The sequence below is a fragment of the Hippocampus bargibanti genome, linkage group LG14 (genome assembly GCF_051943395.1).
Source record: "Hippocampus bargibanti isolate YZ-2025 linkage group LG14, ASM5194339v1, whole genome shotgun sequence".
Classification (NCBI taxonomy): domain Eukaryota; kingdom Metazoa; phylum Chordata; class Actinopteri; order Syngnathiformes; family Syngnathidae; genus Hippocampus; species Hippocampus bargibanti.
In genome coordinates this window covers 20,114,080-20,141,925 of record NC_142747.1, presented here as the reverse complement: position 1 = coordinate 20,141,925, position 27,846 = coordinate 20,114,080, and the positions used below count along the sequence as shown (strand labels likewise).

General features: G+C 41.9%; 2 protein-coding genes across 3 annotated transcripts; one reads left to right on the top strand and one right to left on the bottom strand.

The window, feature by feature from the left end:
- Positions 1-110: 110 nt before the first annotated feature.
- bicra (BRD4 interacting chromatin remodeling complex associated protein) lies at positions 111-16,839 on the bottom strand. 2 transcript variants are annotated; one of them, XM_089014136.1, is made up of 13 exons: positions 16,797-16,839; positions 14,542-14,587; positions 14,400-14,445; positions 9,796-11,955; positions 8,576-9,178; positions 7,532-7,823; positions 6,626-6,723; positions 6,064-6,201; positions 5,616-5,662; positions 5,361-5,509; positions 4,467-4,561; positions 4,269-4,374; positions 111-3,117 (listed from the first exon to the last, which is right to left on the bottom strand). In XM_089014136.1, the coding sequence occupies exons 2-13, from the start codon at positions 14,580-14,582 to the stop codon at positions 1,700-1,702; spliced, it is 5,193 nt and encodes a 1,730-aa protein (XP_088870262.1). In that variant the 5' UTR covers positions 14,583-14,587; positions 16,797-16,839; the 3' UTR covers positions 111-1,699. The 2 variants fall into 2 exon arrangements, with proteins under 2 accessions (XP_088870262.1, XP_088870263.1); XM_089014137.1 differs by lacking the exon at positions 16,797-16,839 and adding an exon at positions 15,989-16,542.
- A 1,955-nt stretch (positions 16,840-18,794) lies between these two features.
- On the top strand, positions 18,795-27,709 carry napab (N-ethylmaleimide-sensitive factor attachment protein, alpha b). The gene is made up of 11 exons (XM_089013425.1): positions 18,795-19,001; positions 21,021-21,100; positions 21,194-21,310; positions 21,691-21,737; positions 21,817-21,894; positions 22,936-22,991; positions 23,091-23,175; positions 24,266-24,370; positions 24,458-24,526; positions 25,617-25,667; positions 26,224-27,709. The coding sequence occupies exons 1-11, from the start codon at positions 18,904-18,906 to the stop codon at positions 26,323-26,325; spliced, it is 888 nt and encodes a 295-aa protein (XP_088869551.1). The 5' UTR covers positions 18,795-18,903; the 3' UTR covers positions 26,326-27,709.
- The last annotated feature ends 137 nt before the right edge of the window (positions 27,710-27,846 follow it).

Sequence of the window (27,846 nt, the reverse complement as noted above, 5' to 3'; positions counted from 1 at the left end):
ATATAATGACGTCACAATTCCTGATGTCGATTTCTATTATTTTTTGTCATCAGGAAAAGATTGTCCCAAATCTCAAACAATTTAATATCCCCATAAAATGAAGCCGGAGTTCATAAAAGAAGCAAAGTTTTAATTTACAGTTTTACTAAATGTACATTTCTTTTTAAAAAGTATCCTTATACACAATAAATACAATACAAAATTAATCTGTAATACTATACTTCAAATTCTCTTGCCATTTTTTTTTTTGTACATTATTATTGTTCCTTTTTTTTTTTTTTTTTAAATTTCTCTCCGCCGCCCCGCCCTTTACGTAACGTTGTGCTGCTGTTTCGGTTGGACTTGTCCATTGGGCGGACATTACAAAATAAAACAAAAAGGACACAGAAGGGAATGGAAGTGAAGGTTTGGAAATGAGCCTGGCCTGCCACCTGCTGACCGAAATAAGAGGTTGGAAATGAAGAGTGCTTGATTTTCTTTTTCTTTCTTTTTTTCAGCCATAAAAATGTGTCAAAATACGACTTGTGCGATGTTCTTGTCACCCAATTTGCATGAAAAAAAAAAAACACAAAAGGGGATATGAGGTTGAAATTTCACAATAAAGCTAACTTTTTTTTTTGACCCGATGGAAACATTAAAAACATTTATGCCGAACTTTTCAATGTTTTCAAAGAGCAGAATGAACATTTTTTTATGGATTCAATCAATAACTTTTATCAAATTGTCCACTGGAGACTGGCGGGAATTTTCATGGATCAACCGTGTTGTGAATTTGGTTTGGAAGTAGGAACAAGCTATCTTGCTACCTTCCTTTCTCTACTATTTACCTCAACATATTTCCCCTCCAGGATAGATGGATAGATAGATGGGTAACTCACTGGGTAGATAGCTAGTTAGCTATCTATCTAGCTAGCTAGATAGGTGAATAGATAGATGGATAGACAGATGGGTAGCTAGCTGGCTAGATGGATAGATAGATGGTAGCTAGCTGGGTAGCTAGCTAGATAGATGGATAGATGTCTGGCTAGCTAGCTAGCTAGATAGATGGATAGATGGCTACCTAGCTAGCTGGCTAGATAGATGGATAGATGAATCAATGGATGGATGGATAGATGGCTGGGTAGCTAGATAGATAGATGGTAGCTAGCTAGATAGATGGACAGATAAACAGATAGATAGATAGATAGATAGATATAGATAGATAGATAGATAGATAGATAGATAGATAGATAGATAGATAGATAGATAGATAGATAGATAGATAGATAGATAGATAGATGGCTAGCTGGCGAGATAGATGGTAGCTAGCTGATAAGCTAGCTGGCGAGCTAGCGGGATAGACAAATGGATAGGTGGGTAGCAAGCTAGGTAGCTAGTTGTGTAGCTAACTGGGTAGCTATCTAGCTAGCTGTGTAGCTAACTAGATAGGTAGCTAGCTAGCTAGAAATTACACGATGTGACATTTCCAGTTTGTTCTTGTGCCATGAGTTTTTCCTCGTAAAATATGTGCCTTGGTTGGGAAAGACCATGTGTGTACGCGGGGGGGAAAGGTCATCAAGGATCATGTGACAACATCAGGAGACGCCCGGTTCGGACAAGACAACAAAAACACGATGAGGGAATTCCATGGACAAACTTGGCAGTCGTCAAGACCCCCTCCCCCCTCCCCCTGTCAGTCCACGCGGGGGGCGGGGGGGTGTTATCTGCTCTGAGTCTGCGGCACCAGGTTGCCGTTGTGGCCTCGGCCCCCGACCTGAGGGTGCTGGGCCAGCGAAGACGAGGCGGAGGAAGATGAAGGGGGAGCCGAGGGTCTGTGCGGGGCGACGGAGCGCAAATGTGTCCGGTCCTTGCCCCCCTTGTGGTGATGATGGCCCCGTAGGGCGGGGGGCTCCTGCTGGAGGTTGAGGATGCTGTCAATGGCGCATTGCAAATGCTGGTTGAGGGAGTCGTCGGGGGGGCTGCCGCTGGAGAAGCTGGCGTTGTCCATATCGGGCGAATCTGATTTGCAGCGTTTGGCGGGGAAGGAAGGGAACTCCGGCGACGGGGGTCCCGGCGCGTGCTGGTCCATGCGAAAAGTCCTGGGTTTCATTTTGCCACTCGTCCGCTTGAATTTGGGGAAGTCGGCGTCCTGCTCCGAGCGATCCTCCCCGCTTCCCTTGACCTCCTTGACCTCCTTGACCTCCTTGACGGCGTGATTGAAGACCTCATCCAAATCGGAGTTGGGGTCTCGACCTCGTTTTTCCACTTTCACGCTGGCGATGACCGTCCTCGGCGCCGAGTCGTCGTCCCCGCCGCCCCCGAGGACACCCGGCCGGACCCGCGGACTGACGTTTTCCCGGTAAGTCTTTCGAAGGGGGAGGCGGCAGGTGGTCTGCAAGGGGGCGGGGGCGGCGGAGGCGGAGTTACGGTGCTCTAGGGTGCCGTTGATTTGCGTCGACGACGAACTCTGACATTGAGTGGTCGCCGCGGTGACCGGCGCGGGCGACCGGGTGGGCGCGGGGGTGCACGAGGGTTGCGATTTGGGGGTGTGCACGGGGTCTAAGGCCGTGTTGTGGACCACCTTCCCGAAGCCCGTTTGGTCCTGCTTGATCTTCAGCTTCAAGCCGATCCTTCTGCGAGCCTCGTAGGTCTTGATGGGCGGCTTGCTGGTCCTCTGCGGGAGCGCCACGTCGTCGTCGTCGTCGTCGTCGTCCATTTTGGAGTTGGACGAGAAGAACGACGATGATGAGGAAGGGGTCTGGCCCGTCGCTTCCGGACCGCCCGAAGGGGGCGGGCAGCTACTGGACCACGACACCGAGGCCCCGCCTCCGCCCTGTTTGATCACCAGTTTTGTTGGGGGGAAGGAGGCGCAAGGAGGGCCGGCCGGGGGAGCGGGAGCCGGCGCCGGAGACGGGCTTGGGGTCGTCGGGGGTTTCGGGGGGACGTGGCAAGGGGTGGCCGGAGTTGGGGGTGAGGGCTCTGATGGAGGAGGGGCCACGGCGGAGATGGGAGGGGCCACGACGGAGACGGGCGGGGCCACGGCGACGCCGGCCGTGTTGGAGGTGGGCTCGGCCGCAGGCGACTTCTGTTGGGATGAAGCTAAGCTCTCCAATAGCCGAGCGTTGGCCACAAACTCCTCTGAAATCACAGACGATCATCTTCAGACCACTCAAATACAAACGAGTGCGATCGATAAGTCCGTCACATGTTTAAAAATATATATATCATTTCTTTTTAAGTTAAAAAAATTCTCTCTCTCTTTATATATATATTTTTTTTCTCTAGATACATGTATATACATTTTTCTGTCTATATATATTTTTTCTCTCTCTATGCATATATTTATATTTTGTCTCTCTCTATACATATATATTTTTTTCTATATATATATTTTTTTTCTCTAGATACATGTATATACATTTTTCTATCTATATATTTTTTCTCTCTCTATGCATATATTTATATTTTGTCTCTCTCTATACATATATATATATTTTTTCTCTAGATACATGTATATAAGTTTTTCTGTCTATATATATATTTTTGTCTGTCTATATTTTTTCTCTCTCTATGTATATATTTATATTTTGTCTCTCTATACATATATATATTTCTATATATATATATATATATATATAATATATATATATATAAACATATATGTATATTCTCTTTTGATATATTTTTCTCTATATATATTTTTTCAGTCTACATATGTATATACTTTTTCTCTCCTCTCTATTTTTTTCTTTCTCTATATATTTTTATATGTATATATATCTTTTTTCTTTCTATATAAATCTATTTTCTCTCTCTCTGTGTATATATATTTTTCTCTCTATACACACACACACACACACACACACACACACACACACACACACACACACACACACACACACACACACACACACACACACATATATATATATATATATATATATATATATATTATCTCTCTCTCTCTCTATATATATATATATGTATTTTTTTTCTATCTATCTCTTTCTATATATATATTTTTCTCTCTTTCTCTCTATATATTATATTTGCTTGGAATGTGGATGGACAACAGAGCACCTGGAAAATACCCACTCAGGCCCAGGAAGAACATCCATCCATCCATAAAGATTTATATAGTGCTTTAACAACAGCTGAAGTTGTCACAAAGCGCTAGCGTGCATGTAACAAACATGCAAATTAGCCCAGAGCCAGAATCTGGTCATGTATGGGTTTCCCTCACATGGTAAAAAAAAAAAGAAACTGTGATGGGAATGGACAGAACCCACCTGGTCTTTCTTTGGCCAAAATTTTGTCCTGGCTTAGCGCAACTTTTTCTTCCTGAATGAACATGCGGTCAATCATCACCATTTCCGCCGAGGGACCAAGTCTCTGCTGCAATTCAAATATCAGTGTGTTTGTTTAAAAAAAAAAAAAAAAAAACGTTGAAACATGAACAAAACATTGATTTTTATTCAGTGACTCACCTTTGATTCCGAAAAAAGAAGGTATCGATATTTATCAAGCATGGCTTGCGTTCTCTTCAAGAGCTGAGAGGAGACGCTTTCAAATTCATCGTCAACTGTAAATAACAAAATGGTTGCCGAGTTACCCATCAGTTTTAGATGAAGCTGCCGCATTCTTTCTTGATTTTTTTTTGAAGACAATGTAATGTGGTTTATTCGATACATTGTAAAAATGAAAATTGGAAAGAGCAATACATTGGAGAGACGAAACAAATTCTCCAAAAAAAGACTATCAACATCGCAGGGATAATACTAGTGGGCGTCAATCTGCAGTACATATGCACCTAAAAGCTAGCAATTTGACGACATTGAGGTTAAAATCTTCGCGAAAGAAAATAGATGGTTTGAAAGGGGAGTAAAAGAAGCTATTTTAATAAAACAGCAAAACCCTTCACTAAATCGCTATGGTGGGGTGAGGTTCAATTTGGATCATTCCTACAACCAACTTCTTACGCAACATAATCTTAGTTATGCTGATGAGGTGATACCAGAGCAAATGGGGCAATCAGGCCAGTCGCAGACCCCATACTAAGGCAGGACAATAGAAGTAATACTCAGGACAATAGAAGTAATCAGTGTAGCAGCATGGAGTAGTCCTCTGCTCCCCCCAACCTGAGAGCAGGGACCAATCATAGGAGAGTCTGGCACCGCCATGTCTGGACAGTAGGGATATATATATATATATATATAGGGCCAAAACTACCAGCAAAATATTTTAATTTTCTGACGAAGCCTCTCGGATAAGAAGCGAAACGTCCGACACCTTCAAAGAAGTACAGATGACGGACTGAAGAAACCTTTTCATCGATGGACCACTCCTGTACGACGTAAATGAACTCTAAGACTCTTGTTTACCTTTCTGATAATCTTGCGAGGAGTTGGCAGTTCCCTGGTAGAGATGGTAAGGCAGCAGTCGGTGCAGTGTGTCCTCAAACGAGTAGAACGAGGCGCCGTAGTTTGGGTGAAGCACCGAGCTTTGATGTTTCCTCAGTTGCTCCAGCAATCTGCAAAGGAAAGGGAACTTCATGTTCATCCAAATTCAAATCAAATAAAGATATGAAGAAAGAAAGAGATAGATGAACCGGGAGAAGTACGAGAAGGGCCACAAACCTGGCTTCTTTGCTCGGTTCCGCACTGAAAGGCATTTTCGCTGCTGTCTGCAATGTGAGATGAAAGAAAATTATTTTTGTGGCAAATTAAGAAGAGAAACTAGGACTGACCGATATTGATTTTTGAGGTGAATGGAAATTCTGATATTGGCCATCTTAACTCATTGACTGCCATTCACAAATGTATTCTGGAATTGAAAATATGACGTCGAGCGACATTCCCGAATTTGTTCGGGTTTTGTTTTTTTTCATGCTTGGGTGCCGATAAAGTGCTGGCCATGGCCTCTAGCAATGTTTTTTACTTTTCCACAAGGGGGCAGTATTTTCCTGTTTTCTTTGTTCCAGCTTCAGCTGTTGTTAAAGCGCTACATACAGGTAACATCTGACTTACGAACTAGAATGTTCCGCAGAGTGAAAAGGTGTCGACACGAATCCAACTGTGGACTTACTTGAGGTTGTAGAGGGGCTGGCGGTGGCTGAGAACCAGAGGTTTGGGTCACATTGGTGCCTAACACGTGGATCTGCATACCACCTTTACTAAGAGTCAGCCCTCCGCCCGAACTGATCACTCCAGGCTTTGGGTGAATCTGTGGTATCAAAATAATAATAATAATAATAATAATAATAAGAAGAAAAGAATGTTATACCATGAACCCTTTCATTATCACAAGGGAAGTGTGTACAGTGATACCTTGGCTTACGAACTTAATTGGTTCCCAGACAGAGTGTGTAAGGCGAAAAGTGTGTATCCCAAAACATAATTTCCCATAGGAAAACATTAAAATGAGAATAATCCGTTCCCAGGTGCCCAATAAAACATCATTTTCTATTATCTAATTTTTTAAGCCTCATTGTGGCAGCTCCGTGTGTATCCCAAAAAATAGTTTGTATGCCAAGGTAAAATGTCCATAAATTTAACGTTCGCAAACCGAAAAGTTTGTAAGCCAAGGGCTTCGTAAACCTAGTTATCCCTGTCTAAGGAAAACAAACAAACAAACAAAAAATGCTCACCTGTGTAGGCTGAGTAAGGCTCACAGGGGTCATAGTCTGATTCACCTTGGCTCCAGCAGGTCCCTGGACTCCTGAGATGACGTGTAAGTCACTTGAGGCTGCAAACGAGATGACGTAGACTGTTAGAAAAACCAGAACGCTGCTTGTTATATGTTGAATAACATGGGACAAAAGTAAAGCATAATACACACACACACACACACACACACACACACACACACACACACACACACACACACACACACACACACACACACACACACACACACACACACATTTCTATATAATTTAGTGTAATATACATTATAATGTATTGATCATCATCTAGCTATCTATTAGCTAGCAATATAGCTATTTGAGTCAGGAAACATGTTTGCTATCTATCTAGCTACCTAGCTATTAGCTAGGTATCTGCTAATAATCGGCTATCTAGGTAAGTGCTATCTATCTAGCTACCTAGCTAGATAGATAGCAAATATGATTCCTGATTCATTATATTTATTAGCTAGGTAGCTTGCTTTATATCTTTTTGAGATATTTACGGGTTAGACTTTCAGATGTAGCTAATAGATAGCTATCGAGATGGATAGCTGGCTAGAAGGATGGTTATATAGCTAATGGATAACTAGCTGGATAGCTAATGGATAGCTATCGAGATAGCTAGCTAGAAGGATGGCTATATAGCTAATGGATAACTAGCTATCTAGATATCTAGCTAGATAGCTGGCTGCCTGGCTGTCTTGATAGCTGTCTATTGGTTATCTATTGGCGATCTATTGGCTGGATAGCTAGCTTTCTATCTATTTCAGTTACTTCCGGATTGAGTGAACGCTGGCGCGTGTGGCTGCCGCCACTGTTAGGAATGAAATGTATTATTATTATTATTATTATTATTATTATTATTACCTGTAGCGGGGCTTGTAATGAGCACAGTGGGCTGCAGCTGGGCGGGTGCGGCTGCACAGACCGATGAGGTGATCACTGCTTTCTCGACAGGCACGTCTTGTTGCACGCTAAACTGGCTGTTGGGGGGTGGCAGAGCCTGAGCCTGGGCCTGAGCTTGGGCCTGAGCCTGAGCCTGGGCCTGAGCCTGGGCCTGGGCCTGGGCCAGGGCCAGGGCCTGAACCTGGGCTTGAACCTGGGCTTGAACCTGGGCCTGCGTGGGCAGCTTGACCTGCAGCAGGATGCTTTGCTGGATCTGGAAGCACACGGCCAAGGATAGCAGAACAGTGAGATGCTATGCAAAAGGTGAAACATGAGCCCCAACCACAAGCCAACAGGAAGTAACGCAAGTCACGGGAAGGCTCAGTTTTTAGATTTTTGTGACAGGAACTTTATTGATGCATGGACTAAGTTACTAAACTGCTGAACTGCTTTACTTAAAGGACAAATGACACCGTTTTTTGGTTTCCTAACTGACATCATTAAAACGTTTTATAGCATCTAAAATACCCAAAACACGCAAGCTGATATTTTTAGTCAAATGCAAAACACCAATAAAAATAACTTAAAGTGTCCCAAAACCAGCACAAAATGAGCTCGTAACTGGGCACATTCAGAAAGGTCAGGGGCGTTCCCTCCGTGACGTCACTGCGGCATCGCCATCAACTCGAAAACAAGACTTCCTGAATATTCAGTACGAGTCTTAAAACGTAAAATATAGCTACATGTCGTGAAATCTTTGTAAAATGCGCTCAGTAGAAGTCATTAACCCAAAACTACCAGCAAATTTTAGTTCACTGACGAAGCCTCTTGGATAAGAAAGCGAAACGTCCGACGCCGTCAAAGAAGTACAGATGACGGCAGAGGAAACCTTGTCATCGATGGACCACTCCTGTCCGACTGAGAGCTTACACAAGACGTCTTGCGTCGTGGAGTTACAAAGTTGCGCCAGTGTCTGTCAAAATGCGTCAATGGCAGAAGGGCGAGAGCCAGAAGGCGAGGACGTACCTGGTGGAGCTTCTCCAGCAATTGCTTCTGCTGCAGCGAAGGCTGACTGATGGCTGACAGCGTCTGGATTTGTGATCCCAACAACGCAAGGTGCTGTTGCTGATCCGCCGTCAGGCTGTGGACGGGAACTTGGCTTTTTAACACAGCGGGGACCGGTGCGCCGACGGGAGGGGCGGTGAAGGGGTGCGCCGGGGGAGCCTTGGGAGACTGCGACATGGGGGGCTGCTCCTGATGTTGGTAAGGCGCCGGCTGGGAGGCGGGTCGCGGTTGGGGCAGGAGCTGCACTTGGATTTGGGTGGGTTGCGGCTGGGTCGCATGAGTCTGCGAGGGAGACTCGGCGACTTGGTTGTGGACGATGAAGAGGGGCGGCGGGTGGGACGAGGGCGTGCAGGAGCGGGAGGGCGTTTGCGACGCCGGCTGGGGCTGCGAGGGAGGACGCGATTGCTGATGGTGCGGCGACTGGATGTGTTGGCTGAGAGTCAGCGGCGACTGCGAGGGTTGGGGGCTGTTGGCCGCAGGGGGCGCTGCGACGTGACTGGTCAAGGCCGGTGAGGGAGATAAACCCTGGATCTTCAAGGGCTGCTGGTGACCACTGGAGGGTACCTGTGGAGGATGTGGAATACACAATTTGGGCAGGTGTTCATTTGGATCACACAAAACCAACTACAAACTGCAATTTGTATATTTATACATATATACATTTGATCCTATCTTGACTCAACTTTCTTCTTTAGATGTAATGGATAAAATCATTGGGCCCATGAATCAGTTCACTGTACATAAAATAAGCATCCCCTTTTTGATTTCAATTCAAAGAAAGTCATTTAAGTGCCAATCATATGGAACATTGCAAGAGAGGACAGATGATCCCCACCTTGCGAACAACAGACAGAGAGTGAGAAAATGGATTTCAACTTTGATGGATTTGGAGTGTCCGGTTTCATCAGCATTGATGAGGAACGTAGCCTTCTTCATTCACCAGCTTGAGGAATGATCCCTTGGAGGTGCTTTCTCTGCCATAATTTTACCTTGTTCCTCATCAATTGTGTTCTGTTTAGCTGGGTTGATCGCATTTGCATCAAGTGTACAGATGGCTTGTGCAGGTTATTCGGGGAGCCTGATTGATGGAAATGTTAACCTTGCAGTCTACACTCTGACCAATCACATGGCTATACCAAAGACTGGGGGCAAGGAATAGAGGACAAAAACAATCGGCTGACCTGTTGCAGGAACATTTGCAGAGACTCCTGGCTTAGGATCATGCTGGAACCCTGGTTGGTGAACAGGAGCCTTCCCGGACTGTGCTGAGCCTGATGGGACACCAACCCGACCGCAGTCACAGGCGAAGACGAAGACACGGACGGAGTGGAGGACGAGACGGCGGTGATTGCGGAAGGGGTTTGCTGCATGGAGAGGATGGAGGCCTGCTGGGCAAGCTGGTTGGCGGCGTTCCCGAGTACAGCGACGCACTCTCCGGGCTGCATTTGCGTGATGGTGGCTGGTCCGGTACTGCTGCTACCATTAGTACTACTACTACCGGTACTGTTAGTACTACTAGTACTACTACTAATACTATTACTACTGCTGCTGCTGCTCTGGACTCCACCCGGTTGGGCTTGCAAAGCTGTCTGAAGGCTGACCGTCTGACTCAAGCCTTCCACCTGACCTAGCATAGCCAAAGAGTTCTGGATGGGCATTCCCTGGATGACCGTCGGGCCATGTCCCGAGACGGTGTGGGTCTGCACCTGGCTCTGCGTCTGGGCCAACGAGACCGGCATCTGAAACAGGGTGGGCGTTCCCATTTGACCGGGCTGAAGCTGAATGGGCGCCGATAGAATATGGGCTGCCCCGGGATGTCCCTGGGAAGTCAACAAGTTGATGTTCTGGTTTGTTAAAATCTGGTTAGCAATGAGCTGCCCACCAGGTCCCTGACTGGTTATGATGTGGCCCCCGGGGTGCTGGGTCAGGATCTGCCCGCCCGCTTGCAACTGCGGCAGGAGGAACTGGTGGTTCTGGCCTTGCAAAACTGTCTGTGAGGGGATAACGATGCTGCCCGATTGGTTTAGTAAGTGAACGCTGAGCGGTTTGCCCGTCGCTTGCGCTGCCTGTGGCCTGAACAGCGTTTGCTGGAACGGCGATGCTTGCGTTGTGGTTTGAGTGCTGAGTACAACGTTCGAACCGGGTTTTCCGGCCAGAAAAGTTACATTCTGAGGCGCAGAAACAGGAATTTGTTGCAACCCGAGGGCCTTGGTGGTGTCGTTCTGCATGTTTGGAGGTGTCGACTGCTGCTGCTGCTGCTGCTGCTGTTGTTGCTGCGGTGGCTGTTGCTGCTGCTGCTGCTGCTGCTGCTGCGGCTTGAAAAGTTTTGTTTGCAAGGATCCAGCCTGTGAAGGTTTGGGCTGAATGGGTGTCGGTGTGCGCTGGATAATCACGTTGTGCATGATTTGGCCTTGAGCTTGAGACTGGGGCGCCATTCCAGAACTCAGGGGCGTACTCCCAAAGCCTAAAAGTCCAGAAGGTGCGGTCATGGTGCCACTACCGGTACTGTTCGCGCTGCTCACAACCACAGCCGGTCCGTTTAAGACCGGAGATCCCAAAGTGGTTTTGTTGCTTTGTATGAGAAGTCCAGACCCCGACGCCCCGAGTCCCGTCTGAGTTGTCGTCCCCGAAACCTCCGGCCCGGACGGATGCAGCTGGTAGCCACCCATGGCTTTGGCCAGAATGGGCTGCCCGGACTGATTGATCGTCATGACTGTGGGTTGACCCACAACCTGAATCTGTCCGATCCCCAAATGTCCGGACTGGCTGCCGTTTGGCAGCGTTTGAAGACTCGAAATGGGTTGAAGCGTCACGTTGCCAAGGCCCACGGGCTGCATGAAGGGCTGAACGCTGATGGCCTTATTCATCACCTGCGACTGCAGCTGAAGACCTTGTTGAGCCAGCACAGACCCCAACATCTCAGCGGTGGCGTTCGAGGGAGCAGCGGTGGCAGTTTGGGCCGCACCGGGAAAGATGGCCGCCGCCGCGCCCCCGACGCTGATGCCTACACCGACGGCCGCGCCCCCTGCTCCCGAGAGGCTGGCGTCAGGCAGCGTCGGAACCACTTGAGGAAGACCCGGAATCCCGAAGGATTCCAAGTCCAGCTCTGCATTGGCTTCTTGTAAGCTTTGCTCTGTGATGTTAGCCTCCGCCAGGCTCTGCTGCAAAATGTCGCAGGGCTCGTGATTCGTCCCAATGCCATTGCTTCCGCTCTCTCCGTCCGAGGATCCGCCCAGGATGTCGTCATCTTCCAGGAAGTCCAGGTCAACGCTGACTCTGGGCAGGCCTGCCGCTTCATTGGCCGAGAGCTGAACCGTAGGCTGGACCTCTGGAACGTGGCCCTGGGATCGAGGCGTAAACAAAAGGATAGTTTAATGTAGGCGTAGAATAAAATATGGACGACCGCATATTCTGATTGCATTTCTTTTCAGATTTCTGATTTATACTATATTTGCCCTCGGTCCATTTTATTTTATCAAGCGCAAAGTCAGAATGCCAACAAAGTATTGAGCTATTTGTTATTACTTAGTTTTTCAAAGGCCACGTGCGGAAAATCCTGGACATTCAAAGTACAGGTAACATCTGAGTTACGACCGGGTTCTGTTCCGACAAAATGGTCGTAAGTCAAACAGTCGTAACTCGAAATCCATTCAAAATGGCCGACGTGACGTTTACACAACAGGCTAGTATACGATGTCAATCAGTTGTTTGTAAGCCGCGGTTTCTATTGAATACTACTATATCCCAAACTGTTCGACCATTGGTGTTTCTGTGTTGTCTAAGCAACGGTCTCAGGCAACACAAGAGGTTGAAAAATTTCTGTTGTTTTGGATGAACGAAAAGCAGCGAGCAGGGGACATTGTGAGTGAGGGTATTATCGCCGAGAAAGCACGGCAACTTCACTCGGTTATCATCAAGAGGCAACTACATCAACGACCATCACAAAAGTAAATAAAATGACTTTATTATACAGTACAGTTTATTTCTTTAATTACAATACAATAGCACATATTGCATCGATAATTCCTCAAACGCGAATATGCACAAATGAGCAAATCAAAGCTTGAAGGTGTGTTAGTGGAAGGAGGGCAGGCACGGAAGGTGGGCGAGGATTCGGACTTGCATGCTGCACAAACAGATAGAAAACAAGACAGAAAAAGGGATTGGGGGATTTTACTCACCCCAGTGGAAGAGAAGAACGAGGTGGTGGGATCACCCGAACCATCCAAAAGGTCATCAGTGTCCAACTATGGACACACGCCCACCCAGGATTGGACAGACAGAATCCCCCCAAAACCAGCAGGCAAAAGCCAACAGGACAGGGAAACAGAACATCAGAGGAGGAGGAGGAGGAGGTGGGAAGGAAGGAGGGGGAAGCCAGTGGCGAGGAAAAGGACAGAACATAGAAAACAGAACCGAGATTGTAAGGAACCAAGCAAAAGTTTAGGGAAAGCGAGGCACAATGACAGGGTTTTCCAGGATGGGGAAGCGTTAATTTCTTATTTTTTGGTGAGTTAGGGACAGGCTGAACCCATCAACAGTTGCATTCAAAAAAAAATAATAATAATAAAAAAAAAGCAAACAGCCAAAACAGCGGGAGGGAAATGAATAAGCAAAAAGGGATGTGACCGCAAAAAAACGCATCGACCAATAGCTTGTTATTATGTGCAGATTCAGAGTTTAAAACAATAGGGCCGGAACAAATGGTATGTCTTGTTTATATTTGCAAAATTGGTAGCCCCCCCCCCAACTCATCGCAATGGTTACGTTACAGGCCCGCCCGCACGCAATCAGAGAGAAAGGCCGCTAAAATGGAGAAACCTCTTCCAGCTAAAGGCATTTAAACTCACCAAAATACACATTGTAACATTTACAACATACACAAAAAAAAATGCAAGCATAAAATATGTAGAAAATGTTAAATACAGTAAAGTTTCGTTATATCGATATTCAAGGGAGTCCGAAAAAATATCGATATAACCGGGACTATCGATATATCCGACCCTGTTTGCATGTAATTTTCTCCGTGCGTGCATAGAAATAGTATCGATATAACCGGGACTATCGATATATCCGATATCGATATAACGAGACTTTACTGTATATTGAATAGAAAATACATTTGTAAGAAATCTGGTATCCAATCTTATCTATGATTGTATGTATCGGGTAATCTCTTATTATTTATAATTTTATCGATGGTTTTATTGTTATTGATCGTTTTGAAAGGTGTTTATAAATAAAATGTATAATAATAATAATAATAAGAAGAAGAAGAAGAAGAAGAAGAAGAAGAAGAACAAGAATAATAATAATAATTATTATTATTATTATTATCATCATCGGCATTATTAACATTATTCTTATTATCATTCTTAACATAATAATAATAATAATCATACATTTTATTTAAAGCGCCTTTCAAAAAATTATCAGAATCAGAATTATTATCATCATTGCCATGATTATCATTACTAGCATCATTATTATTATTATTATTATTATTATCAGCAGCAGCAGCAGCATTATTAACATTATTATCATTCTTAACATTATTAGCATTATCATTATTATCATTGTTATCATTATTATCATTATTACCATTGTTAGCATTATTATTAATGGCGGCCCGGTAGTCGAGTGGTTAGCACACCGACATCTGCCAGAACCTTCTTCATCATTAGCATTAGCATCATTAGCATCAGTACCATTGTCGTTGTCATCATTGTTGGGGGAATCGGACTTAAAAAAAAAACACAAAGTCTCATACACTTGTCATACTCACATGGGTCTCAGATCCATGAAGAAAGTCATTGAGAGCCTCAGGGTCACTGCCGGTGAAAACAAGAGTGATATTCATCATGAGAAGTGGGAAAAAATACATAAATAAATGTTTCTTATGGGCTATCATCTTGGTAACAACTTACCAAATCACATCGAGAAGGCACCTGCCGTCTTCATCATCCATGACAACTATTTAGGATGACATGAAATGGTGTCATTCATCACAGAGAGACCAAAATACATACACTCCACTGTTATTTTGGAGAAAAGCGCTTGCAAAATAATAATAATAATAATAATAATAATAATAATAATAATAATAATAATAATAATACATTTCACTTATAAGCGCCTTTCAAAGCTCTCAAGGCCACTCCACCGCCACAGGACAAATTCCTCTACGGGGGAGCAGCGGCAGCCACACGCGCCAGCGTTCACTCAACCCGGAAGTAACTCAAATAGATAGAAAGCTAGCTAATATAAAGCTAATAGCTAGCCAGCTAGATAGCTAATAACTAGCTAGATAGCTAATATATAGCCAGCCAGAGGGCTAATATATAGCAAATAGATAGCTAGCTAGTTATCTAGCTAGATAGATAGCTCATATATAGCCAGCGAGATTTACAATGCATTTTCCTCAAAACTCACATTAAATTTTCAGACCAAAACAAGTACAGCAAAACGCATTGACGTGATGGAAGGACTGCTACAATGTGCCCTTTTTTCAGTCAGGGGCGTTCCTTCAGTGACGTAGGGTGAGGACTCGTCACCAACTCAAAAACAAGACTTCCGGAATATTCAGCACGAGTCTTAAAACGTAAAATATAGCTATATGCGATGGAATCTTTGTAAAATACGCTCAGTAGAAGTCATTTGAAGCCACTTTACAAATTATGGACAAAACTTGTCCGGAGACGTCGGTTGTCCTTTAAGTGTGCATGTAAACAAAAAAAAAAAGCACAAATACTTCTACATTTGTAAAGATTCACTCAAATGCACAAAACAATCATCTTTGATGTGTTTGGTCTCTTTTTTTAAGAGTGCATTGTGTTCAGCACCCTGATTTACATGTCAACAGTCTCAGCGTTTCATTACTAAACACCTTGCTAAATTTTCTCTGTGACAAAACTCATAATAGCAACAAAATGTTCTGGACAGCTTTTCTCCAGTTGTTGGGCCTGAAAAAAACGTTTCCAATGATAACCTTATGAAAACATGGTAAAAGTTCAGAAAGTTATCAAACTTTGAAAATGAAGTTAAATTAAATAAGGTCACGCAAAAAAATCCACCAATTTGTCGTTGCATGAAAACAATGGCGCGAACTTTGGTTTTAAAATGTCATCACTTATATTTCATATTATTCTCGAGGAAATGACTAATGTCGCTGGACGTAATTGTAATTAACTGCCTGAAGATGCTCGTCTCATGTAGCAATTACTCTGACATTTTCCACGCATACCAAACATATTACATAAGTGCCGTATTCATTGTTTTATAACAACTATGATAATCTAATGCACTTCTGACAAATTAGCAGCGCTAAAAAAAAAACAAATTGAAATTGCGCGGTTTCCACGCATCTTCATGCACCTTTTGCTTGCGGTCTTTCATCATTTTCTGGAACGACATCGGGATAATCACACACAACAATCCACCATCCACACGGTACCCCCAGAATACTGTCGTATCCCCCTCTTTGCCTTCTCTACAAAGACAGCGGATATTAGCCATTAGCGGCGTCACTGGGCTGGATATGAATGGGAGATGCTGCAAGCTACATGCTAACCAGTCTACCCTCAGCATCTACGACTGCGTAATAACACTTATCCCGTCACGTTCCGCTGACGATAACAACCCCCAAAACTACACAAGGTCCTCGCGTGACGAATAAAACTACCAGGCTCCAGCTGTAACACCCGAAATTTGTTACATCGCCCGTCCTCCGTTTGATTAGCCTGCTAGCCCAAGCTAAGCTACCAATAATATTCGGACGTGTATCGCTAGCTCGACAGCCTTTGACATTCAAAACAAACCGCCAGCGGAGGCGCTTTAAACGCCCGGGCTTGCACGTCTACACTCGGCCCGAGACACTACTCGTAACCGGGACGTGAAAAACAGCGTGAAGCGTGGAGAGACAACCTATGTCTCCCGGCGAGCTATATATGCGTGTGTGTATATAAATGAGTTAATGTTGGGATATTCTTGGATGGAGGGGGGTATGCTTGGGAATTCGCTGGGAAAAAGGAGCCCCCCGTATTTTGGCGGGCCGTGCGGCAGTGTGGCGAGTCGACGCCGCCCGCCGTGCAGTAAGCGGCGGCCCACGCGGTGCGTGAATAAATGCAGCTTTGTTGCAGTTATTGCGATTAATAGAGAAATTGCTACATTGTAACAAACTCACCCGAGACGATAGAGGTGCAAGCAGTGCGGGGTCTCCAGGACAGCCTCGCACGGGCTGCCGCATAGGACCCAACTACGGGCAAGGAACTTAGGCGACCATCGCTCTGCCTGAGGCAAAATCAACACCCGGTACAGGTGTTATTTCCTACCCGCGTAGTCGTGTTTCCCCCATTTTTCTTGGATTATGTTGATGATTTTTTTTAAAATCTGTGTCGATCATAAAAATAAATTTTAAAAGGACGTTATCCATAAAACAAACAAAGGAGGAGAAAATGTTAGTAGGGCAGCATGGAGGACGAGTGCAGTATTTCCCAATCTTTCTTGAGCCAAGGCACATATTTTACATGAATCTCTGCACATTATCATACAAAAATGAAACCAAAATTACTTGCTCCTGAAAGTGACTTATGATTTAAAAACCCGTTACCCGTCAATTTGTTGTGTTTTTATCATGCTATGATGATATGAAAATACACGACGTGGTGCAACATCATCTGAACTAAACTCTCCGATGTGGCGTCTGTGGGGAACCGAGTTTTTCATCTTCACATCCAAATTGGCCATTGGAAAGTGACATTTATTGACTCTTTGATAAAATGCGTGTATAGTTTAGAACGCACGTCGTAATCTTCAGTAATATCATACCAAAAGCAAAAACTGCTGAACTGCTAAGCACAACCAGGTTAATTTAATGCTGAAATTAATGGCCCATTGTACGGTTCTGGATATGCGTATTCGCCATGGAATAAAACCGTTTTGAATTAAAGTACACGAAGAAAGTAATTAATCGTTCAAAACAAGGATATTGTGAAAACAGTAATTGATAGCGATAGAATCAAAACAGAGGTGTCGAAGTTTCAAGTCATGTAATGCTTTGAAACAGATATGTTCTTCCAAACCTTTACTTTGTCTACTGGGTTTTTACGATTTTCAACCTCAAATGACGACTACACAGAGGAATGTGAACCATGCAGCATGGTCAACGATTACGCAACAGATTTGGAGAAGCAAAATATTCAACAGAATTTTTTTTCCCCCGAAGGTACACAAATAGATAATTTCGCACTTCTCCTCATAATGTTTGTTTTTGGTAATGCAGGACATATCGCGAGTTGAGTCCTGATTAACCTCTCAAGATTAAAGTGGGATTAAATCCATGCCCCAAACATTTGTTTTTTTTTCATCTCATTACGATTACATGGTATGCAGTGTCCTCTCGTGGTACAAAATGGAAGCACTGAAATATATATTCAATCTGTGCATCGTGTATATTCGATCTGTTTTAAACACAACAATTCGCAGTTGATTTATAAAGTTGCACTACGTAGTTAATGTCAGACACAGGTTGAAATTATGTATTGCAACAAAAGAGCGGTCGCCATAGTTATGCATAGGCCACGCCTCCCCACAGCGCGTGTGCTTCGAGAACGTTTATTCTGGCGGGTGTGTTAAAAAGATTGAATTTTTGAAGAGGTAATTGTAGTATTTTCTACAATAGAAATGCAAAAATTATTAATTTTGTTGTTATTTTATAAACGGGGGACAAACGGCCACGTTCTGCTCATTACAATGTCCATGTGGTCATGTTCAATGTGTCACTTTCTGTGTGCGCCAGTTGGGGAAATGTAAGTCGACAACAAATATAAAATACTGAAAAATATCAAAAAAATATTACATAAGATTTGTCAACGTTGTATCAATTATAATAGTGGCATGGGAGAAATTTTCTTTTCTTTTCCTCACCCACAAAAAGTATTTAGATTTACAATACACTTTCAATTAACCTTAATTTGTACAACTACATATTAACGAAATAATTACGTGTCATTTTTACTTATTTCATAACATAATAACCCAAAGAGTTACTAATTTGTTTGTGTGTGTTCTGCACTGTCAACGTGAAAGAAATTTCCTAATACGTATTTCGACGTTTTCAGATTTACTGGTAGTCATTAAACGCACCGAGAGAGCGTTTCCGGTGTTTTCATGTCACGTGACAGGGAACTGACTACGCGAACAAATCAACGGCTGCAGTTTATGCTACAAGTTTGTTGACTTCTGACTTTTTGGTCACCCTTTCTCTCTCAACGGAGAGACTCGCCGCTAACATGGACAACAGCGGCAAGGAGAAGGAAGCCATGGCTTTAATGGCCGAGGCTGAAAAGAAGTTGAAGTCGTCCAAGTCGTTTTTTGGGGCACTTTTTGGGTGAGTGGCACTGCTGTAGCCGCGTTGGCTAAAGGGCCAACTAAGCGGAAAATGTAGCGGCGGTACGTGACAAGTAATACCTGATGAAAAGCTTCTTGATTACTTCACTGTCTGTTTTGTTTGTGTTGTTTGGTCGCTATGGAGAATTTTTAAAACATTTACGTCAAATGTGTTGCCTGGATAAGCGATTTAAAACTGCGTTTAGGCCGATGTTGGATGTGTCAATACACATATAATGATATAGAGGATTGTTGTGAGGAAGCATGCTGGCTTTTCCACCAGGCTCACCACGAGAATAGTAAATGATTAACATGAAATATTTCGTGCCTGAAACAAATACATCAAATGTATGTTCATCTGGTTGCTCCACCTAGTGGAGTAGGCCATACTCGTCAGCAGCTGTCAGTCATGGTTTGTTTACAGCAGTGTTTCTCAAGTGGATACTACTACTACTACTACTTCAAATAATAATAATAATAATAATAATAATAATAATAATAATACATTTAATTTCTAAGCGCCTTTCAAAACTCTCAAGGGCACTTTACAGTCACGGGATATTTTTTTCTGCAGGTGAGCAGCGGCAGCCACATGCACCAGCGTTCACTTAACCCGGAAGTAACGTGGTCATTACACGAAAACCTTTATTTGTCTTACCCAATGACACAGTTTACAGCAGCGAAATAATCCACATCCAAAAGTTTGAAAATTAGAAAAATACCTGAACAATTATTTGCCAAAATTTTGAAAATTAGAAAAAAAATCCCTGAAAATTATTTGCCAAAATTTTGAAAATTAGAAAAAAAATCCCTGAAAATTATTTGCCAAAATTTTGAAAATTAGAAAATTCCCAGAAAAATTATTTGCCAAAATTTTGAAGATTACAAAAATGCCTGAAATTTTTTTTTGCCAAAGTTTTGAAAAATAGAAAAATCCCAGAAAAATGATTTGCCAATTTTTTGAAAATTAGAAAAATGCCAGAAAAATGATTTGCCAAAATTTTGAAAATTAGAAAAAAATAATGAAAAATTATTTGCCAAAATTTTGGCAATTAGAAAAATCCCTGAAAAATTATTTGCCCAAATTTTGAAGATTACAAAAATGCCTGAATTTTTTTTTAGCCAAAATTTTGAAAATTAGAAAAATCCCAGAAAAATGATTTGCCAAATTTTTGAAAATTAGAACAATCCCTGAAAAATGATTTGCCAAAATTTTGAAAATTCGCAAATTCCCAGAAAAATTATTTGCCAATTTTTTGAAAATTAGAAAAATGCCAGAAAAATGATTTGCCAAAATTTTGAAAATTAGAAAAAAATAAATGAAAAATTATTTGCCAAATTTTTGGCAATTAGAAAAATCCCTGAAAAATTATTTGCCCAAATTTTGAAGATTACAAAAATGCCTGAATTTTTTTTTAGCCAAAATTTTGAAAATTAGAAAAATCCCAGAAAAATGATTTGCCAAATTTTTGAAAATTAGAACAATCCCTGAAAAATGATTTGCCAAAATTTTGAAAATTCGCAAATTCCCAGAAAAATTATTTGCCAAAATTTTGAACATTCCCTGAAAATGTTTTTGCCAAAATTTTGAAGATTAGAAAATTGCCCGAAAAAATATTTGCCAGAATTTTGAAAATTAGAAAAAATACAATTGAAAATGAGAATCATCCATAAAAGTAAGCCTTAAAACTACACAAAATATACTTTATTTTGTTTAGGGGTTTAATTAGGAGAACCCTGCCTCACACCTTAAAGGATTTAACCTCACTGTTACTGACACTGAGAGTCTTACTAGTGTCTGTGTCAGATTTTCCATTTTCATTTCATTTTCATTTTCATACATTTCTGAAAAATCTCAAGGGAGCCATTAGGGAATCGCAAAAAGAGCTGCCTGCGGCTCAGGAGCTTCGGGTTGAAGTGAGGTTGATTGAGAGATGCTACATGCTATGAAATTACAGGTCAGTTGTTCACGAAGTTCATTTGAAATATTCCTGATAAATCTGCTTTGTGTCTCCTGCAGGGGTTCATCCAAGCAGGAAGAGGCTTGTGACTTGTACGTGAGGGCTGCCAACATGTTCAAGATGGCAAAGAATTGGTGTGGTATGTTGATTTTTTTTTAATTATTTTTTTCCTTAACACCAGCACCATACTCCTTTTATTTCTGGTTCTACATGGACTATGTTCTTTTTGTAGCGGCGGGAAATGCCTTCTCCCAGGCAGCTCACCTCCACCTGCAGATGCAAAGCAAACACGACGCGGCCACCAACTTCATAGATGCCGGAAACGCCTTCAAAAAAGCCGACCCGCAAGGTAAAAAAGGTCCCCATATTGACACAGAATGGTAGCATTGTACATTCTGTCCTTTCAAAATAAAATACTGCTGACTTTTGATCAAACCCAGGTTAAGAACCACTCTATAAACTTGTGACTTCAAAAAATAAAAAAGTCATGTGTAAAAATGTTTTTATTTTTGGCATTTAGCAAATATAAATAAATTAAGAAACTTCTTATTTGAACTGTTGGTGAATTTTTAGAGAACATGAGTTAAAAATATGTAAACATGCAGGAGATTGCCGTACTGGATATTATTATGAGTGTATGTATTTTTTCTGTGCTGTATGTCATGCATATTAGCATACGTATTTGAATATAAAGCTGACTTTGACTTTATTGATTCATTGTGTCAACAGAAGCCATAAACTGTCTAAACCGAGCTATTGAGATATACACAGATATGGTGAGTTTGCTTTTATTTTTCATGTTTTAATGGTTTATGTTTATTCGGTGTTGATTTATTTTTTGGGGGGTTATTTCAGGGCCGTTTCACTATCGCGGCAAAACATCACATGAGCATCGCTGAGATCTACGAGACGGAGATGGTGGACATCGTTAAGGTACCAAAATTCAAAACCTCTGTCACGTTTCCGCTGTCTAAGAAGAGCTAAAGTTAATTCAAAAGTATGAGGAAAAATAATCATGAGAAAAATGTTTTTTATGTAACTCAAATAGATAGAAAGCTAGCTAGTTTGCTAATAGATAGCCAGCAAGCCAGATAATTATATAGCTAATTGATAGCTAGCTAGATAGCGAGCTCGTCAGCTAGATAGCTAATAGATAGCAAATAGCTAGCTAGCTAAATAGATAGCGAGATGGCAAGCAAGATAGCTATCTGGAGAGATAGCTTGGGTGAGCAGCGGCAGCAACACGCGCCAGCGTTCACCCAGCCCGGAAGTAACACAAATAGATAGAAAGCTAGCGAGTTCGCTAATAGATTGCTAAAAGATAGCTAATAGATAGCTATCTAGATAGCCAGCAAGCCAGATAGTTATATAGGTAATTGATAGCTAGCTAGATAGCGAGCTCGTCAGCTTGATAGCTAATAGATAGCAAATAGCTAGCGAGATAGCGAGCAAGATAGCTATCAAGCTGACGAGCTCGCTATCTAGCTCGCTATCTCGCTATCTAGCGAGATAGCTAGAGCAGCGGAAGCGACACTCGCCAGTGTTCACTCAGCCCGGAAGTAACTCAAATAGATAGAAAGCTAGCTAGTTCGCTAATAGATAGCTATCTAGATAGCCAGCAAGCCAGATGGTTATACAGGTAATTGATAGCTAGCTAGATAGCGAGCTTGTCAGCTAGATAGCTAATGAATAGCAAATAGCTAGCTTGCTACATAGCTAGTGAGATAGCTAGCTCGCTAAATAGCTGGACAGCGAGATAAATAAAAACAAGTGAAGAGCGGTAAAAAGAATTAAGAATAAAGTCAAGAGAATACACAGAAGATAAATTTGAAGTCTGTTTCGAGTTAACGTTTGTTATTTTTCATTCTATTACTTGTTGTCGTTGGGAGAATATTAAACATGATGCTAAATTTGCATAAATGATAATACGGTTAGAAAAATGTTGAAATGAAACGACACCTCTTTTCCTTGCAGGCCATTGCTCATTATGAACAAGCCGCAGATTATTATAAAGGTGAAGAATCCATCAGGTGAATTTATAACCCCAAAATACTTATTATATAATTATAAGGTTTGTTTTTGTCATCCCGCACCTTAGATTGATATATTCTTTGCTTATCTTTTCATAGTTCGGCCAACAAGTGTCTTTTGAAGGTCGCCACCTACGCGGCCCAGTTGGAGCAATACCTCAAAGCTGTTGAAATCTATGAGCAGGTTAGCAGTTCATTTCTAAATCATATGGGTTTGGAGTTATATGAGCTTGAAATGAGGGCGGCTGTACAAAATACAATGCAATACAAAAGTATTGGTTTATATAGTGCTTTAACCACAGCTGAAGCTGGAACAATGCACTAACATGGGAAAAAAAAGGGAAATTCTGCCCCCATGTGGTCAAGAAAAAAACATTGCCAGAGGCCATGACTAGCGCTTTATCAGCACCCAAGCATGAAAAAAAAATAACCCCGAACAAATTCGGGAATGACGCTCCACGTCATATTTTCAATTCCCGAATAAATTTGTGAATGAGTTAATTTTGCTTTTTCTTTGTCTTATAACGTATTAAATTAGCTAGCTAGCTATTAGATGACTAATAAATAGCTAGCTATATAGCTAGTTAGACATCTAATAATTAGCAAATAGATAGCTCGCTAGGTAGCCAGCAACCGTGACCCCATTCAACCGGGAATAACTCAAATAGATCAAGTTAGCTAGGTAGCTATTAGATGACTAATAGATAGCTAGCTAGATGGCGAGTTAGACAGCTAATAGATAACAAATAGATAGCAAGTAGATAGCTAGCTAGGTAGCCAGCAACAGTGACCCCGTTCACCTGGGATTAACTCAAATGAATTAAATTAGCTAGCTAGCTATTAGATGACTAATAGATAGCTAGCTAGTTAGACAGCTAATAGATAGCAAATAGAGAGCTAGCTAGGTAGCCAGCAACGGTGACTCCGTTCAACCGGGAATAACTCAAATAGATCAAGTTAGCTAGATAGCTATTAGATAGCTAATAGATAGCTAGCTAGGTAGCCAGCAACAGTGACCCCGTTCATCCGGCAATAACTCAAATAGATGAAGTTAGCTAGCTAGCTATTAGATGACTAATAAATAGCTAGCTATATAGCTAGTTAGACAGGTAATAGTTAGCAAATAGATAGCTAGCTAGGTAGCCAGCAATCATGGGTTTCTGCTCTGCATTTTTGTGGCAACCTTGAATGATTATTTTTTCACAAAAGTGAGTTTGGGTACCTGCATTAATTTTGGCCGTTTTTGTATTTGTTTGCATACATTTTTTTTCAAGGTGGGTACTCACGCCATGGATAGCACGTTGCTCAAATACAGCGCTAAGGATCATTTCTTCAAAGCTGCACTCTGCCATTTCTGCGTGGACATGCTCAATGCCAAAGTGAGTCGCCGTGACGACACGCTAACGCTTTCAACTATGACCTTTCCGTCATTTTAATCGTACTCCTCATTTCTCGCACCATGTTAGCTGGCTGTACAGAAATATGAAGAAATGTTCCCGGCGTTTTCGGATTCCCGAGAGTGCAAGCTATTGAAGGTAGGTTGTGTTTTTGGAGACAGCTCTTCCTGTTAAGTCTTTGGAAAAACAGTAAGCCACCCAGGAATTTGTTACCTGTTTATTACTGTCTATTAGCTATCTATTCGCTATCTGCTAAATTCGTGAATGAGATCAAGGACAACCGACACCTCCGGACAAGTTGCGTGATTAATTTGTAAAATCACTTCAAATGACTTCTACTGATCGCATTTGACAAAGATTCCACCGCATCTAGCTTTATTTTACATCTTAAGACTGAATATTCAGGAAGTCTTGTTTTCGAGTTGATGACGATACCCTATGTGACGTCACGGAGGGAACGCCCCTGATCGAGAAAGCGACACACAATGCATTTTGGGTACTTTTTTTCATCTGAAAACACCGTGTTGATGGCGAAATTAGAAGGAAAACTACATAAATAATGCGATGGTGAATCATTGTGTGTTGCACCAAGACTACTATTTGATACTAGTTGACACAAATTCCCAGCAGACAAATCAGCCCATTTCCAACGGAGCTTGGGCGCCATCTTGTGCATTTTCTGGGCGCTACATTGGAGTCCAGACGGCCCGAATTGATACGGAAGGATTTCTTTAATCGATTGCAAACATTTATGCTTTCCTCTTCGGAACTATTTGAATCATATTCATAACTGGATGAGTAACAAGAAAGCATCTTCTCCCAATCTGAACTCACTGAAGCCATTGTTTTGATTCTGGAGCAATGCAGTTTGTGAAGGAGTATCCTGGCGTGACGTCACGAACAAGTGGGCGGGACTTTCTCAATCGGCCCATTTAGTAGCTCATTTTGTGGCAGTTTTGGGACACTTTAAGTCATTTTTACGGATGTTTTGCATTTGACTAAAAATATCCGCCTGTGTGTTTTGGGTATTTTAGATGCTATCAAACGTTTTTCTGATGTCAGTTAGGAAACAAAAAAATGGTGTCGGTTGTCCTTTAAATTTGTGAATGGAAATTTTTCTTGATCAGGGAACTCTGATTCCGCAAGTGTAATTTACTGTCCACAATATGCTACTGAGCTGCACTCTTGCTTAAAAAATCGTTTTGTTTTATTTATTTATTTTAATCAGAAACTTCTTGATGCTTATGAAGAGCAGAATATGGACGCCTACACCGATTCGGTGAGTGGACACGTTTATGTCGTGGTGTTGTGTGTGTGCATTTCTGACTCAAGGATTCTAATAGTAGATTCTAATATCAATTTGTATTTATTTTTGCTCACAATAACTTTGAATCTTGATGTATTTTTAATTCACTTTTTTTAGAGCAAATTTGTTCGTATTTATTTATTCTTATTTTGCAAACTGCGAAATAAAGTACAGTACAGTTTATGTCTTTAATTATAATACCATAGCACATTGATTATACATTAAATAAGGTATATTTTGTGTAGTTTTAAGGCTTAGAAAATTAGAAAGTAGAAAATTATGTTTTATGGGGACCTGGGAACGGATTATTCTCATTTTAATGGTTTCCTATGGGGAATTAATTTTTGGGATACACACTTTTCGCCTTCCACACTCTGTCCAATATACCAAAATAAATAGCTCAATACCGAAAGCTCATGTATACGAATATTAATCGCCCAACACAAAAGCAAAGAATTTTAAACTCTAATTATGAGTTATATATATATAAAAATATATTTTTACTGATTTTCTTATTTTTTTCATACAGGTTAAGGAGTTTGACAGCATCTCGCGGCTTGACCAGTGGCTCACTACTATGCTCTTGCGTATCAAGAAAAGCATACAAGAGGAAGAGAGCGACCTGCGCTGACATCACTTCCTCCCTCACCATTGCGCCTTGTGTTTTTCCCCTTGATTCTCTTTCTATCTCCTCCCTTCACCCTTGCCTACCTATAAGCCCTTTTTATCTACTTTTCATAACATCCACAGGATCTGATCTCTTATCGTCAACACTATCCCTCCTGACTGCATTTATAGTCACATTGCCAGCAGATGACAAGATACAGAGCCTCTCAATGAATAATGGAGGAAAAAAAATGTTGACTTCCCTCTATGAATGGTTCAGACTGTAAATGGAAGCATAAACTATGAGCCGAAAACATCTTATAGACACTTTAAACTCATTCTGTCACTCTACACTTAAAAAAAGGTGAATTGCACGTGTACATTCATATGCTTTTTACCCAGGCTAAACTTGGCTCCTCCCTGACAATCAGTGCTTGTCTCTTTGTTGAGATGTATTGTTACATCAATCTTCCTTAGATTAACTGTGTTTAAATCATGGGGAAAAAATTAAATAGCCATTAAAAATTAACTTAAAGTAAATCTTATTTAAAGGACAACTGACGTCTCGTACGTCGTAACCACAGCGTAATTTGTAAATCGGCTTCAAATGACTTCTACTGAGCGTATTTTACAAAGATTCCACCGCATATAGCGATATTTTACGTTTTAAGACTCGCGCTGAATATTCCGGAAGTCTTGTTTTTGAGTTGGTGACGAGTCCGTACGTGACGTCACTGAAGGAACGCTCCTGACTGAGAAAGGACATACCCTGCATCACCTCAATGCATTTTGCGGTACTTTGTTTGGTCTGAAAACTTCGTGTTGAGCCGTGTTGATGACGAAATTAGAAGGTAAACGCATAAATAACGCGATGGTGAATCGTTGTGCTACACCGAGACGACTATTTGATATTCACAGTCAAAAATTCCAAGCTGAAAAATCAATCCATTTCCAACGGATCTCTGGCGAGCGATAGACCTTACGCTTCTCCTTTCTTTCATTCATTGTTTTGTTTTGTTTGTCTTGTTTTTCGTGTGCCTGGTTTGTGTGTCCGACTATTGTCTTATTAACGTGGCGTGGAAACCTCCAAAGCAGGAAATCATGTGAAGTCTAGTAAAATCCTTGACGAATCTACTGGTGGTTTTAAATCACTTTTGAAAGACCCCCCCCCCACACCATAATTACCATACGAGTGATACAAAACGTTTACAACGGTATAATATATGACAAAACTACAATAAAGTCAACATCCCCTGTTGTCGACGCCTGCCTGACAGACGCAATATTGCTGGACCAAGAAAGCGTTAGGAAAGCAATAGTGACACCCAGTGGCCTTTTGTAGGTACTGACATCAAATTAACGAGCGTTATCAGGTGTGTTTTTCTTTGAATAAAATGTCAAAAAACGTACTCCATTTTTGTTAAGAGTCGTTTTACAACATTTGATTCGACGTTTTATTGTGACATTTTTTAAAATTGGTTTGACTTCGCACGTTCACTTGATCGATCTCGCTAGCTTCTTCGGACGTTCACTTGAACGAGCTAGC

Excerpts from the sequence above, each read along its gene's own strand:
- bicra (XM_089014136.1), bottom strand. The coding sequence starts at position 14,582 with ATGGATGATGAAGACGGCAGGTGCCTTCTCGATGTGATTTG. Across the intron at positions 11,956-14,399 it reads TTCATGGATCTGAGACCCAT|GGCCACGTTCCAGAGGTCCA; the intron begins GTGAGTATGACA and ends CCTCGATCCCAG. Across the intron at positions 3,118-4,268 it reads TTTGGCCAAAGAAAGACCAG|AGGAGTTTGTGGCCAACGCT; the intron begins GTGGGTTCTGTC and ends CTGTGATTTCAG.
- napab (XM_089013425.1), top strand. The coding sequence starts at position 18,904 with ATGGACAACAGCGGCAAGGAGAAGGAAGCCATGGCTTTAATGGCCGAG. Across the intron at positions 21,895-22,935 it reads AGATGGTGGACATCGTTAAG|GCCATTGCTCATTATGAACA; the intron begins GTACCAAAATTC and ends TTTTCCTTGCAG. Across the intron at positions 22,992-23,090 it reads AAAGGTGAAGAATCCATCAG|TTCGGCCAACAAGTGTCTTT; the intron begins GTGAATTTATAA and ends ATCTTTTCATAG.